Raw genomic sequence first — 16536 nt, 5'->3', positions numbered from 1 at the left:
TGAGTGGGTGAATCAGCGAGAATCGACAGTTCGGGTTTTATGGGCCGAATGGGCCTTCATTCCAATTCCTATATGTCGGACTCATTTACAAACCTCAAGCCAAACCCATTTCCCCCCTAGGCCGAGCCTGATCCGTCTAGACTGGGCCTTGAACAGACTTTTTTAATTCGAGCCCAGCCCATGTTCTGGCCCAATCATTTAACCCCGAGAAATGGTCCACGATATCAACGAAACCCATCCAAAATATACTACACTGGGCTCCAAGCTTGGGCCGCTTTTTAATTACGTGTAGTTAGCACACATAAAATAAATATACATAATTTATCTCCCTTAAAACTTATCTAAAAAAAACAAATTTTAATTATTTTTTAAAATTAATTATATATATATATATTTAAAAACTTTGTAATTGTATTTATTAACAACAAAGATAATATACCTATTAAATTCTTAGGCTAATCAGTTGGCTTAGGCTTGACTAAAGGTGGTTTTATTGTTATCTCAAGGAAAAATAAAGTGGATACTTTGGACCTGTTTGACAATTGTTTTCGGGAGCAATTTTTTGTATTATTCTTAATAAAAAAAATCAAAAAAACACATTTTGTAACAAAAAACTATTTTCTATTTAAAAACAAAAAACATGGTATTTTTAAAGAACTTTTTAAAATTGTTTTATATTATTTTCACTTGTTTTCTAATAGTTGTATTAAAAAATAATTATATAAACATGTAAAATGATTAAAAATAAAATATTATATATAAAAATCATTTTTAAATTATATTTAAAATTTTTTAAAATAATTTCGATTTTCAAGTAAATTGTGCATTTGATAGCAATTTTAAAAAGTGTTTTTATCTTTTTTAATACTTGAAAGATAAAAATTTTAAAGTATAAGAAAGTTTAAAAACATTTTCTAAAATCATTATGGAACGCACTCAAATTTTTATTTTGTAAACATTAGAAAACAGTTTTTAAACACCGTTTTTAAAAACTATTTTTCAAAACTGTTTTAAAAAATAGTTACCAAATTGACTCTTTTTATTTTTATTTTTATTTTTATATAGGTTGTGACATTTCTTTGTTGGAATTAGAATATTAGGACTGCATTTTTATATTTTTACAATCTAAAACCAATATTGAGTTGTGTTTTTTTTTTTTTTTTTTGTTAATGCTTTTGTGTGGAAGAAGCTTGTAGGAACAAAACATAACTTGTGTCATGCAAGAAAGAATAAAGTGTTTGGCCCGTTTTTGCCCAAGGAATTCTTCCCATGGGGTTTAAGGTTGTGATTGAAACTCTAATAAGAATTATCCTCGGAAAGCATTCAAATAAACCGATATTTGAATATTTTCAATTTCCAAGGACTGTCAAATAAATGCAACCAGCTGCTGTCAGCATATAAAAGTAGAGAGCAAACTGTTCTATATTCATGTACCTTTTTGTCCATCCAATAAATACTTTGTGAACCCATCAGAAGGAGTTTGATGTGAATGTGATTGAAGCTTAATGGTCGATATGAAGAGAATGGAAGAAATAGCGGCTGTTGTTGGGAAATTTGGAGACGAGCAGAGCACACTGTTGGACCAGTTCGAGAGGCTGTCATTTGAGTTGCAGCTGACGCGGGCGATGCTGGGTCGGAGCCTGTCGGAGCCAGGGGCGGCTCGGTCATTTGCGCCCCTGCCTCAGCCGCCTGCGGTGGGGGCGGAGGTGCGACGTGGGCGTCGTGGGTCCGGGTTCAAGAGGGTGCTGAAGAAGTTGCTGAGTCCAGTTTTTGGGAAAAAGGGAGGAAGGAGAGGGGTACCGGATCATAAGGACCTTGTGTCTTGGAAGGCATTTAGTAGATCTCTGCGTCGTTGAATTTTTATTATTTTTCGAGTTTTGGTTATCATGTTGTCCGCGTATATCGCCTATCCTTTCCTTTTCTTTTTTTTTTCCTTTTTGGAGTTGCGTTTGATATCCAAAAATTGCCCACAAATAAGTGAAAAATGTTGGGGTAAATTAGAAAATTTGAGGTAGAATCCAATTTAAGTATTGGCTAGGCTAGGTAAGCGTGAACTCATCCTCACGGGTAGTGAGGGGAGAGCTATAATTGATATTATCTTACACTTGAAAGAAGAAGTAACTATATAAGAAAAAAAAAAGAGTATATATCACTAAAATTATAAATAACTATACACCAAGTCCCATATACAAAGGATAACAAAAGGCATGAATAGAAAAAAAAATACAAAAAAGTGTTCCCTCCATGGTCTAGATCACACCCAACCTACAAGATCAATTAAAGATACTCTTATGCACATTTTAACCCATCTTGATAAATTTTTAATAAAAGAGTTCTTCAATGATTAAATTTGTTGCTCTATATTTTTAAAGGTTCTTTAGATTCTTTTCTTTTATAATATCCAAAAAAAAAAAAAAACAAATGGTAGCTCTCTAGATTTTCTTTTGTTTTCTTCTTATGAATGAATCATGTCAACCTAAAATATTCACTCTAATAAAACATAGAAGGGCCCAAAAAGGTTCAAATAAAGAAAATAACAAGGATCATAATTCCCTGATTTTAGTGCAATAAACATTAAACATCATAATATGCCACCAAGGTCTTTAATACCCGGCTTTCTCTCATAAAATTGCAAGATCCTTTCAAAACATTATAGTAGAGTTCTAAGTTGAAGTCGGGGTTAATGATAAATTTTGATATCATTTGTAATACTCGTCCTTTTCACGTAGATATTGGTACTCAATCTCAATGAAATTTCACAATTTTAAAACACATATACACAATTAAAACAAATTAAAGAAGGTTTTCCCCCTATCTTATAAAAGATATCATAATTCTATAACTCTACATTTAGATATTATCCATTGACCCACCATCATATCATAATATATCATTAAATTCATTATCAAATCAATAAATAATTTTTCTTTAAATTATTGTGATGGTGTATGGACCAACATTTTTACGTCTACTCCTACTCGATGAAGAGATTTGTTTTTATTTGTTAAAAATTACATTTTTAAAAAACTTGGAGTTATCGCCTATTTTAGTATATTTTTATAAGGGAAACAAAATAAGAAATAAAATTCTATATAAATTTATTTGGAAAAGATAAGTTTGTGAAAAAAAAAAAAAAACAAAACAAAAATTTGGAAGTCAGGTTACCATCTGGAAGATGCAACAATAAACCGTAACAACTCTTTAATCTTCCATACCTATTATTTTTATTAAACAAATTGAAGGAATTGTGACAATTGATTAATTAAATATAAATATCAAGAAAAGTAAGATGTAAATATACGACAATACAAATGACAGGAGAATTATATAAATTGATTTATTAAATTAATTAGAAAAAAAGTTTTATTATTCAAAAAAATCACAACATAATTTAAAAGAATTTTGAAAGAATATATTTACATTAAAAACAATTTCAGATTAATGATTTTAATTTATTTATTTGCAAAAGACTTAACTATTATTCACATTCAAATTTATTTTGAAAGAATTTCTCTTATCTTTTATAAAAAGAATTTATTGAATACAATTTTCACACAAAAAAAAAAAGGGTCAATTTGATTTTATTTATAAAAAAATGATTCTGTTTACTTTTCTAGAATGCATTTTTATAAATTTATTTTCAAAAGTGTTTTGATTCATATTTTGTTTTAAAAAATGATTTTCTACGGACTTAAAGAAAGATATATATAAGTTTATAAAATGGAATTTCAACCCAATTTTATTAAAAAGATTCTTTTTGGATTTAATTTTTCAAAAATATATTTTTTTTATTATCAATTTATTTATTTAGGGAAAGAAATTTCACAAATTTGTTTCCAAGATCCCAATTTTTCACATTAAAAGTCGTTAAATTATATTCTTATTTAAAAGATTTTGGATTTCATTTAGAAACAAGATTTTCACCAATTATTAAAAAAAAAATTACAAATTTAATAACAAAGAATGTTCCAATTTGATTTTATTTACAAATGAATTGATTTTTTTTTTTATATACAAAAATATTTTCAATCCAATTTTATTAAGAAAATGATTCTATAATTTTAATTTATAAAACTTATGGAGTTTTATTTAAAAATCAAAATTTTGAACTGTTTTATTAAAAATTAACCTTTTGAATAATTTTATTTAAAAATTAACTGTCTTGACAATTTTATTAAACAAATAAATTTCCAAGTTTTTATTAAAAATAGTTTTTAAAATTCGTCTAAAAACATTTTTTCTGAACTTTTCATTAAGAGAACTGTCCAGACTTTTATTAAAAGGAATATTTTCTGGACTGTTATTTCATTAAAATATTTTTTAAAAAAAAAATTGATTTTGAACCTTTTATTGAATAAAAAAAATGGATTAGTAAGGAAATACAGACCCAATATAATTAGTAAATAGGCCCAATCCAATGTTGAACAAACTTAATTAGGCCCAAGTAAGCATGCGGTCCCAAACGAAAAACAAAGCCCAAAAATGTAATGCCCAAGTATCATAACAAACCCAAGAATTGGTATTATGCAAATCAAGCTTGGAATATATATATCTTCTTCTTCATTCTTTTCCTCTTTCCTAAACATAGAACTTGGACTCAATACTTAGTCATTTCACCAATGTTCTAGTTTCATCTCTATGAAGTTGAACACCACAAATTTCTTACGGTGGCAAAGTCAAATCACTCCCTTTGTTCATAGCCTCGATGTTCTCCATCATCTATTAAATGGAGAAAAACATACTGAAAAAATTAAAGATGATGAAAAAATCAAAAGTCCTAACCCACAATACCAACTATGGATCAATAACGATAGACTTCTTATTTCATGGCTTCTTGGAATTATGAAAGAAGACGTTTTGAGCATGATCTTTGGTGTTGAAACAACATATGAAGTTTGAACGTCTTTTGAAGAGCAATTGTTTTCTATTATAGTAGAAAGAGAAAAGAATTTGAAAAATATGTTGATGACTCTCAAAAAGAGGTCGTTGTTTTTTGAAGAATATTTAAGAGACTTCAAAAATATATGTGACAATCTTGTTGTAGTCAAAAAGCCAATTTCAAACCAAAATAAAGTTTTTCAATTGGCTCATGGTTTAGGACAAGGAACGGAATTTTTTTACTTGTTATGCTTATTAAATCACCTTATCATTTCTTTAACTAGTTTATGCTAGCTCTTCAAGGACATAAACAATCACTCACCACCCAAAAAGAGGAAGAGAAAATATTATTAAAGCATACACAATTTTTCTTTGGACAACAAGGTCGTGATCAAAATGGCCGAGTGGGTAAAAGAAATTTCAACTCAAAGGGAAGGGGATTCACACCTATTAAGCACTATAATGGCAACCATAATCCTCAAAGCAATGTCAACATTCCTAAATGGTCAAATAACAACACAACTCAACCAAAAGAAAGGCATCAACAACAACGTCCTAAAACTCAAATAATAATAGTAAAGTAACTTGTCAAATATGTGGAAAACCAAATCATCTTGCTATTGATTGTTGGTATAGATTATATTATTCCTATCAATCTAAAGATTTTCCACAAGTTCTTGCTACTCTTGCCATGAACGACTCAAATGATTAGTTATTTATTGTTGATTCTGGTGCTACCTCACAGATGACCAACAATGCAAGTAAAATTTTTCATATTAAATCATATGATGGGAATGTTGTTATTTATGTTGGAAATGAAAATAGTCTACATATTTCTCATATTGGAATAATGAAGGAAAATTGGATTTAAAAGACATGTTAGAAGTTTCTTATTTAAAGAAAATTTTGTTATCTATTAGAAAATTTACTGCAAATAATTTACGTACTTTTGAATTCACCTCATGTGACTTTGTTGTTAAGGACTAAAATTAAAGGACAATAAGGAGGCATAAGAAAAGACAACTATATATGTTAAATGGAAACAATTAAGAGGCATTTAGTGCAATAAAGAAATATGATTCTTTATCAATTTGGCATCAACAACCTAGACATCCAAACTAAAAAGTTCTTTCCTTATTAAAGGAATAGAAATTAATTGATATAACCATTGAGCAACTAAACCTTCTATTTATATTAGTTGTCAAATGGGGTAGAGTCGCAAATTGTCTCTCTGTTATTCAAATAAATTTTCTAAAATTCCTCTTGATAAGATACATTGTGATCTTTGGGGCTCAGCTCCTGTGACTATAAATCAACATTTTCATTTTTATGCAATATTTGTCAATGATTATTCATGATTCACATGGTTTTATTCTTTGAAATGGAAATTTGAATTTTTTGTTTGTTTTCATAAGTTTCAAAATTTGGTAGAATATCAATTTAATCAAAGAATTAAAGCATTTCATATGTGAAAGTGGAGGAAAATTTAGCTCTAATATTTTTCTTAAGCATCTTTAGAATAATGGAATGGAGCTACTTGTTCATGTATTGGGGCTTTTGAACAAAACAAAATGGTCGAGTGAAAACATCAACATATTGTTGAAACCTTATTGACCATGTTTTTTCATGCCACCTTGTCATTATCTCCTTGGGTTGAAGTCTTTCTTACAACTGTATATCTTATAAACAAGCTGCCCTCCTCAACTATTAACAATGTTATTCCTTACTTTAAGCTCTACAAAAAGCATCCTGATTACAATGGCTTACGAGTACTAGGATGTCAATGTTTTTCATCATTACATTATCAATGTGGTTCAAAATTTACCAACAGGACCTATCTATGTGTCTTTCTCAAATATAACCCGATTCATAAGGATTATAGATGCTTGGAGCCTCAAACAAGGTAGGTTTGTATTTCTAGACATGTTGTCTTTGATGAAGGCACCATTATTTACAAGTCCTTACATGTGGTCTCTAATTTTACAAATTTGGAAATGTTTGACTTCCCTTATTTGGATGAATGGTTCAATTCAACTAATAAGGAAACTACCTTGTCAAATGATTCCTTTTATTTTTGTAGCCCTAATTTTATTGTAGATTTTATTCCAAATATTGTAGGAAATAACAAAGAAAATCAACTTAGCTTGAACAGTGCAACTACCTCATTTTTTTTTGCAAATTCTACCCTTATTCCAATGGTTCCATATACTTCAACTTTAGAGAATTCAATTCCAATTGTGGATGAAGGTCTTACACATTCTTTTCCTTCCACTAAAGTTAAATTTGAATACGATGACGTTTCATGAGTCTCTCCAATTGAGTTAGTGCCATAAACTAAACCTGTTTGAGTTAGAATGCCACCTTTTTACCTCAGTGACTATATTGCTCTTCCCATTTCATCGCCAACCTCTTCTTGTGTATATGATCTCATTTCATTTGAGTCAAAGACCTTAAAGATCGCTCTCAAGGATTTAAGTTGGACTGATGTCATGAAAGATAAACTTCAAGCATTTCATGATAATAACATGTAGGAGTTTGTTTCTCACCATCTGGAATCAATGTTGTTAGCTCCAAATGGGTAAATCATATTAAGTATAAAGAAAATGGTTTTATTGATTGTTTTAAGAGTCACTTGGTTGCAAAATGTTTCATACAAGTATCAAAAGTGGACTACAATGAAACTTTCAACCTTGTGGTTAAACCAACCACCGTGTGTCTTGTCATAGCTCTATCTCTTTCTTTAAATTGGAGCATGCATCAATTGGACGTAAAAAAATTATTCTTGCATGGGCAACTAAAGGAAACAATCTACATGGAGTAGTCTTCAGGCTTTATTGATTTTTTTTTCCTGATTATGTGTATTTATTAAAGAAATCATTATATGGTTTGAAATAAGTGTCTTGTGCTTGGTTCAATCACCTTTCACAATTTTTGCCCCGATTTGGTTTCTATTGCAATAAAGTGAACTCGTCATTGTTTATTTATTGCACTCATGACATAACTACAATTCTCCTCATTTTTGTGGATGATGTTCTTGTTGTATGTAACAATAACCAATTTATTACAAGTCTTCTTATTACAAGTCTCCTTGCACAACTAAGCCATGAATTTGTAAATAAAAATCTTGGCCTTTTACGTTACTTTCTTATTGTAGAGATTAAATGTTTTGATGGAGTTTTCCTTTCTCAACAAAAGTACATACATGACCTACTTTCAAGAACTAAGATGTTTAATAGTAATCATGTTGCCCCACCTCAGGTTCTTACTAACGAGCCTTCTCTTTCAAACAATGTCTTAAATGATGTTACTACTTTCTAAATTATTGTTGAACCCGTCTAATACTTAACTTTCATATGACAATTAATCAGGTATGTCAATATTTTAGTAACCCCATTATGGCTTACTTGACAACTATAAAGGGAATCTTAAGATATCTTAAAGGAACCCAATACTTTGATTTACGTTACCTATCCACCAGTCCAATATCTCTTTTATTGGTTTAGTGATGCTAATTGAGCAGGTTGTCCTACTACAAGAAGGAGCACCATGGGTTATTGTGTTTTTCTTGGAACAAATTGTATCTCTTGGTGTTCAAAGAAACAACTAGTTGTTGCTTGCTCAAGCATTGAGGTTGAGCATCACTCTTTGGCTTTCTCCATAGCATAGTTAATTTAGATTACTTATTTTTTACGAGATATTAGTGTGTCCCTCTCTAAATCACCACAATTATTTTGTGACAATGTTAGTGCTTTTTACATGTTTGTTAATCCTATGTTTCATGCTTGGTCTAAACATATTGAGTTTGATTATCATTTTGTACGAGATAAGGTGACTATGCGCACTCTTGTTACTCACTATGTTTTCACACATTCTCAACTTGCTGATATTTTTACCAAATCTTTGTCAAATGTTATAAGACAAATTAGAAGTTCATGTTTGTTCCTACTCTAACATGAGGAAGTACACATAATCAAGCACATAAAGGGTAAAAAGACACTTCCACCAATATTTCCATAAATCTAGAGAAAATCAAGTATTAATAATATTAGATTCTCACAAAATATAGAAATATTTAATTCTCACAAAAATAAAATATTAATAATATTTGATTCTCTTCATTTTAGGATACTTTCCAATATCTTAGGAATATTATTCATTTCTTTCCTTATACAATTCATTTACATTTTTGTATAAAGTTCAAAAACAAATAATACAAAATATAGCTTTCATCGCCAATTTATCAAATTTGATAGGAAGAAGGATGAAGAGAAGGTCATTTTGCCCTTCCATATTTAAGTTCTATTTTTTAAAGAATAAATTAATATGTGGGTGTCGACAGATTTTCGAGGGGTATTTAACACTTGTTTTTGACCTGAATTAATGGTGTTGCTTCAACCTTGTGAAGGCGTAGAGAATATCTTCAGGGATGAATTGTAGTTTCAAACAGCTCATTTGCCTCAAAATGCCCCTCCCACTACCCTCTTTGGTGAGCGGTGTATATCATGATTTGCAATAGCCTTCTTCCCCAATTCACGAATCCCACATACATGCCTTCTCAACTAGTGTTTTCTTCACATCCTTCACCCATTCATTCTTTGATTTTTAGTAGCCCTTGCTTCTTCAGAAACAACCACAACAAAACCCAACAAGGTAAGCTGCTTCTCCATGCCACCACTCTCTCATTCCCTGTTAGGAATCCATCAGAAAGCACTCTCAGTATCGCCAATGCAACTGATAGGATTTGTCCAAATGGAGTCTCCATTGACGGACCCATCAAGGAAGAACCACATAGCATGGACTTTGATAGGAGAAATACTAGATTACAAGTCCAAAACTTTGTTGATAGGATTAGAGCCTTACCCACTTCTGAAAGAATCCAAATTATCCATGTGTTTGAGAGAGAACGGGCATTTCAGAACCTGTCTGTCTTCAATGATGTGCTCCTGGCTTTATTCATAGCAGATGAGCCTGACCTTGCGCTGAAACTCTACTGTGATATATCATCCTATGGGATGGTGCCAGATTCTTGGACTTTTTCCATTATTATCAAGTGCCACTGCAAGAAAAATGACCCGAGTGAAGCAAAACGAGTTCTTGAGCACATGGTGGAAATTGGGTTTCAACCAAGTGTAGCAACATTCACTATTCTGATCAATTCATTCTGCAGAAGGGGTAAATTGCAGAAAGCTGTGGAGATTTTGGAGTTCATGGGTCGAATTGGATGCAAAGGTAATGTTCAGACATATAACTGCCTGTTAAAGGGGTTGTGCTATGTGGGGAGGGTGGAGGATGCGTATGAATTCTTGATGAAAATCAAGAAATCTTCAGTAAAACCAGACCTATATTCATATACAGCTGTTATGGATGGGTTTTGCAAAGTGGGTAGGTCGGATGAGGCAATGGAGTTGCTTGTTGAAGCTCTGGAAATGGGAATGACCCCAAATGTGGTCACTTTCAATACCCTGTTCAATGGGTATTGCAAGGAAGGAAGGCCATTAGAGGGGATTCATCTATTGAAGAACATGAAAGAAAGAAACTGCATGCCTGATTATATCAGTTATAGCACTTTGTTGAATGGACTATTGAAGTGGGGCAAAATTCATTCGGCGCTGCGAATTTACAGGGAGATGGTGGAGGCTGGTTTCGAAGTGGATGAGAGGATGATGAACACCATGTTGAGGGGATTGTGCAGGAGATCATGGAAAGAAGAAGGGCTGTTGAAAGATGCCCATGAAGTGTTTGAGAAAATGATTAACGCGGGCTGTGCCATTTACCCCAATACATATGGCCTAGTGATCCAAACCCTTTGTGTTGCCAAGGAGGTAGACAAGGCTTTGATGTATTTAAATGAGATGGTAGGGTTTGGATATTCTCCTCCCAGGATGATCACCTTCAACAGTGTCATTCGCGCACTTTGCAGTGAGGGAAGGGTTGATGAGGCACTGTCGATCTTGGTTCTCATATGCGAAGGGAGGAGAATTCCCAGTAGGATTTGTTATAACCTTTTGATTGATGAGTTCAACCAACAGGGGAGATGGTTGAGTGCTTGTACTGTATATGGTGCAGCTCTGAAGAGAGGTGTGATCCCTCACAAGAGGCCAGGCAAGTATTCAAGCCGCAAGAATGCTATTGTTGGTTAGTGTACTTGTAGGTTCTACTGTTGCTTGTGAGCTTTCATACCAAATGGTGGACTTGACAGATCAATGGTTTGTACATTCCTATTTGTATTGTATACTTCTATCAGCTGCATGTGGTTTCAAAAATGCTCATGCCTTCAATGAATTTGATAGTGTCATTAGTTCACACTAGCGTTTCCCAGAAACTTTTGATGAGTTCTAATGCTTAGGACAAAGGTGCGAGCATGTTCATAACCTTCTCTAAACAGAAATGTCTTATGAAATGAATGTGAATTTCCCTTCTGACATAAAAAAAAAGAGTTCACCATGTCAATCAGAGCGTTTCCCAGAAACTTTTGATGAGTTCTAATGCTTAGGACAAATGTGCGAGCATGTTCATAACCTTCTCTAAACAGAAATGTCTTATGAAATGAATGTGAATTTCCCTTCTGACATAAAAAAAGAGTTCACCATATCAATCAGACAATGTAAAGTAGAAAAAATAAGATTACAACTGTTTTACTATCTAGCCTCTCTAATTTATTTTCCTTGCATTCAATGGGTACAGTGCATTGGTAGTTAACAAAAACATATAAGGGTAGAATCTTGTTGAGATGACGAGAGATAAGGGATCTCTTAGGCTATGCGCGACTCCTGTACTCCCCAGTTCTTGTATCCACCAATATTTCATCGCCTATATTTACAAACAGAGGGACATTGACAACAGCACCTGTATCGAGAGTTGCTGGCTTCGATCCACCTGCCAGAAAATATTTTTTGATAAGTGAGCGCATAAAAATAAAACTAGGCAAAAAGCCACAAAGCATACAGGAGGTATACATAGTAGCCTACGCATAAACAAAAACAAAAACAACACTCACCACCCCTTAGGGAACGGCAAGCCATTCCAAAAAACCTAAAAGCGAAGAGGACTCCTCTCCCATATACACCCTAGCCCAACTCCACAAGTTACAAACAAACGAATTCTTTAGCTTCTGAATAGCTAGAGAGCCCCCCCCTAAAAGCTAATCTATTTCTCTCCTTCCAAACCATCCAAAAAATACACAACGGAATGGAAGTCCAAATCCTTTTCCTCTTTCTCCCCACAAACCTGCCAGAAAATATTGTTTGCCAAATTAGAAGCAAAAGCTGTCTAACAAACTGTTTCCCTCCCCACAAATTCTTACAATCACCAACCACGTACAGACACTTTGGACTACTAAACCAGTATTGCGGGGGGAAAACTGAGCATTCCCAGAGTAAAAAGAGGTGAGCTGCGATTAGGAATGTCAAGAATTGGAAAAAAAAAAAAAAAAAGCAAAAAAGAAAATTGAAGAAACATTGCCAAATACACAATGGGTGAACCAATGATGGCATATTATTACTTCAAAAAAACTGAATTCTATGATTGTCACATCCCTGCCCAAATATTAAGTTGCTGCTACTTGGATGAAGAAAACAAAGTTGTCAATATTTTGATTGATAGGTGATAAGCACTTTTCAAACCTAATTAAACTATTCCAATCCAAGACTATGGTCATACAGCAGATGAATTAGGCCCTGCATAACCCTATTAGGACATCTGATCTGTTTGTGGCAGATCAGAGCAATGGTAGAATGATCATCTGTTTTATCATTTCCAAGATCAGATTCTTGCATGGGACCGAATCCATCCACTGGTAATCCCCAAGGCATGGATTGATGGGCATGTAAACTCAGTAGGCCATGGTGTCATGACTTCAATAGAAACCAAATCGCATTACCTTGTGCGGTGTCACCTTTAACGCCAGGATCAACATCGACAACAGTCAGCTTGACTGTAATGGGGAGTTCAAAATCAATAATCTGCAACCATATAAATAGTTAATTTGATTACCATGGGAAAAAATCAATCAGCTGTTTCACCTCTCATAAAATGAATGGTAACCATGTACAAGTTTGCTAATGCATGTAACATGTGAATTCCATGTACATCCTCAAATCTGTGATGCTTAATGTTCATCAGATTATGATTCATTATTGTAAGCCATTTGAAGAGTGCTATTCCAAGAACTTAGTTATCCATGCAAACTCTCCTAAACACATTCAACACAAATTTCTCTCTTTACACGTGACAGAAAACTTGAATGAAAAGATCATGAGAAAAGTTTAAATACTTAAATATTCAAAATCTTTGGTACCTTTCCATTCCAAAATAGCACATTGCAGTCCATGCCCTCTTTCAGCCACTTTGTCCTCTCTCCAACATCAGACTCATTAAGTCGAATTTCTTCAAATGTACTCTGTGGAAAGCAGTAATAAGAGCCAGCATCTTGCAATCATATGAGAAGAAATATTTTTCACATATTGATAAGTGAAAATGAATCAGAATAACTGAAGCAGCTGGCACAAGTTAAGCTGATAGGTTTGAAGTGAGTAATAAATTATATGATAAGGAAAATGGGCAATACCAGGTCCATGAAGACAAACTGTGCACCATCTTTATATGTGTATTGCTTGGTCTCCTTGTACACATCGGCCTCATCTATCTAGAGATGCAAGAAGATAATAGAAGGAATATAAGAAGTTAGTAAGGCATCTAATAGCATGAGAATTATTTAAGGCTTTGAAAAATGTAATTAGGAAAAGACATGTGCCTAAATTGTTGCATGAGACCTGATATCACTATGACTATAATACGAGGATACGTTAAGGTATGTAATAGTTGAAAATTTTGCTAACATGAGATGAATAAGGTAGATTCTTCTGGCTTATTTATAAGAAAGTGCATCCCAAAGATGAAATTGAACAGCATTTTTCATTGTTTTGAAGCAACTTAGGACTTGTATCAACATAGTACCTACATTTTTAGTTGATGAAACAGGAATGGCCTTTAAAGTCCTCAGCAAGCAGAATAAGGAGTTGGTCAATCATATCAGCATGAGATTAGTTCCCTTTTTCCTCTTTGATCCATTTGAAGGGAGTGAAATAAAAGATATTTTGAGGGCATAGAGAGCTTGAAAATGCCATTGAGTGACCCATTTGAAAATATCTTCTTGTGGTCAAATATTTTTTTGGATTGTAACTTTATTCAATTCTTGATTCTTCACTTGTTTATACGGGAGGGGTTAAGGTGTTGTTTATAGTTCTTGTTGTCTTCAATGCTCTTCATATGTGTCCTTTGTACACTGGTTTTCTTGTTAGGCACTCTTTAATTTTATATTCTTATTCTTAACATTGGAAAAAATGGAGAAAAGTATCTAAATTTTTGGGCTGCAAGCATAAGAGGAATTGGAGTTTCCAGCATTAAACTTTCAAGAACCTTAAAAAAATTGTTTCATGGTCCATAGACTCAAACAAAAAACTAAGTTTCATGGAACCTAAGCCAATCATGCTTGACTTATGGGCTTTGAATGGCCAACAAAGGCGCACAAGGGCTGCCCACGCATTAAACATGCCCAGTTGTGCTGCTGAGAAATGAGTAGAAGCTTTATTTTATGATGCAATTCAACCATTTTGTGCCAGCCATTACAATGTTGTCCTCAAGAACAGTTACCACCTCAGCAATCATAAATCCTGCCCTATGGCTTTGTGACTAAGGGTTTGAAATGCAATTTATACATACTTTACATTTACATTGTTCTAACAAAGACACTGGCACAAGTACAATATCCAACATGGATAAACTATTGTAGGGAGAGCCACACAACTTTAGGTTGCTCAAATTAAGAACCCAAACTATATAGTTTCTTAATCCACTGGCCAATAGAAAATCAGGAAAGAGGTGGAAGAATAACTAATGAAATTAGAGAGAAATTAAGTAGCCAAACCCACAATCACATTAAGAGAGATTGCATAGTTCATTCACTTTGGAGCTACATCACCATGAATCCAAATTAAACCTTGCCAAGATAGTATTACATGTTAATTAAGAAAAAAAATCTCAGAGAAGAAAATGGGAAATTTAAAATAGAATCCCAAATTATAATAACTTGGAGAAGAAAATGCAAAATCTATGACAGAATCCCAAACTATAATGACTTAATAGGTTTCCAATGGAAACAGGAAAAGCACTTCCATCTTTCAAGTCTTTTCTGGTGCATTGAAAAAGAGAAACCTAATGTTGCAACAAGTACATTACGATTGCCAAAGGACAGTCTTTAAGATCATGTTCATTGCAAACTAAATAAAACCTACAACATATTAGCACCAAGATAATGAATAAACCAGTTTTAGTAAAAAAAAAAATATTACCGAACAACCAGCTCGAAAAGTTTTCTCAACAGTGTTTCCCGTTACATAATTGCGCATTTTGGTCCTTACAAATGCTGCCCCTTTCCCAGGCTTCACATGAAGAAACTCTGCATATAGGAAAGTGATACAATTAATAAATAATCACAATAGATATAGTCCGGGACCAGCATGCAAAAAGAATATGCACATTCATGATTTCCTACCAAATTCCTTTCACAGGGTCTCAGTGCATACAGGACTCAGAATCTAATAGTGCAAATTGCTACACATCCATTAGGTCACATTACCTAGGGAAAAAAAGAAGAAGAAGAGATATTGAACATCAGTGTTTGATGTTTTTTTGGGAATTTAAAACCCGAAAATTTCTTGAAAATTAATAAACTTTTCACTGAGATGCCACCATTTAGCCAATACATTATCTCAGATTGCAGCAACTTCAATACAACAACACATACAAATTCCCACAATGTGGTTGTTAGAAACTGAATCAATTACAGCATTCAGTGTCTCATGTTTCTTCCTCATGAGCATTGAAATAACACACAAATTACCTCCAAAACCCAACTATTTCATTAAAAAGCAAGAGAGAGAAAATCAAAGAACAGTACCTAAAACTTTCCATGGAGCTCCATCTACCTCAATGCTGGAACCCACCTTGATATCATTGCTCGTAAACGCAAGTATCTCTGCAAATTGTTCCATAAATTAACCAAAACAGTAAAAACCCAAAGAAAAAAAAATTCTCTTGAAAAAAGCAAAAGCCTTACTTGAGAATCTAGAACGGTAAGGCCTTGGAGGAGCACACCGCATTGGGAGAACCGACAGCTTTGATGATAAAGACAAAGATGATGAAGATGAAGATGAAGACGATGTACGGTAGATTGTAGCTGAAGAGATGTTGAAGGCTGCCATTGATTTTGTGTGGAAAACTACCTGGAGCAAGTTTCTCTTCTCTGCTGCTGTGTTGAGAAAATTTTCCACGCTTGCTCTTTATTTTCTCGTACTTTCTGGGCCTTCGGGAGAAGACAGAAGAATGAAAGATAAAGATAAGTTTCCCCCTTCGTTATGTGGTATTTCAAATGAGTAAAGAATTGGGGTTTTCACTCTGAAATTAGGGCTTAATTTGAGAGTAGAAAATGATTGAAAAGTAGGTAAATTTGGCAGAGCCCATATCAGTGAAATTCATGGAGGTAATGTTCTATATTTCTTTACATACACTAACATTTTCTTTTAGCAATATGAATGACGAGGTAATTAGGGTTTAAGTGAAGGTGTGAATAAAGTAGAAGACGAAATTGTTTGTGAAGAG

At 33.2% G+C, this 16536-nt stretch overlaps 2 protein-coding genes across 2 annotated transcripts; one reads left to right on the top strand and one right to left on the bottom strand.

Annotated features, from left to right (window-relative positions):
- Nucleotides 1-9425: 9425 nt before the first annotated feature.
- On the top strand, nt 9426-11018 carry LOC117920616 (pentatricopeptide repeat-containing protein At1g09900-like). Its single transcript, XM_034838221.1, has one exon. It carries the CDS (start codon nt 9426-9428, stop codon nt 11016-11018), a length of 1593 nt encoding a protein of 530 aa, XP_034694112.1.
- A 395-nt stretch (nt 11019-11413) lies between these two features.
- On the bottom strand, nt 11414-16536 carry LOC117920986 (elongation factor P). The gene is made up of 7 exons (XM_034838719.1): nt 15995-16536; nt 15836-15913; nt 15228-15334; nt 13445-13522; nt 13175-13276; nt 12758-12839; nt 11414-11754 (listed from the first exon to the last, which is right to left on the bottom strand). The coding sequence occupies exons 1-7, from the start codon at nt 16137-16139 to the stop codon at nt 11636-11638; spliced, it is 711 nt and encodes a 236-aa protein (XP_034694610.1). The 5' UTR covers nt 16140-16536; the 3' UTR covers nt 11414-11635.

This window comes from Vitis riparia, chromosome 8, assembly GCF_004353265.1.
Source record: "Vitis riparia cultivar Riparia Gloire de Montpellier isolate 1030 chromosome 8, EGFV_Vit.rip_1.0, whole genome shotgun sequence".
Taxonomy (NCBI): domain Eukaryota; kingdom Viridiplantae; phylum Streptophyta; class Magnoliopsida; order Vitales; family Vitaceae; genus Vitis; species Vitis riparia.
This window is presented reverse-complemented; position numbering and strand designations above follow the sequence as displayed.

Bases quoted from the DNA above. Each gene is read 5' to 3' on its own strand.
- LOC117920986 (XM_034838719.1), bottom strand. From the start codon at position 16,139: ATGGCAGCCTTCAACATCTCTTCAGCTACAATCTACCGTACATCGTCT. The intron at 13,277-13,444 runs GTATTGCCCATT...TGCTTTCCACAG, and splicing joins AGTTTGTCTTCATGGACCTG to AGTACATTTGAAGAAATTCG. The intron at 11,755-12,757 runs GTAATGCGATTT...ATTTTCTGGCAG, and splicing joins TAAAGGTGACACCGCACAAG to GTGGATCGAAGCCAGCAACT.
- LOC117920616 (XM_034838221.1), top strand. From the start codon at position 9,426: ATGCCTTCTCAACTAGTGTTTTCTTCACATCCTTCACCCATTCATTCT.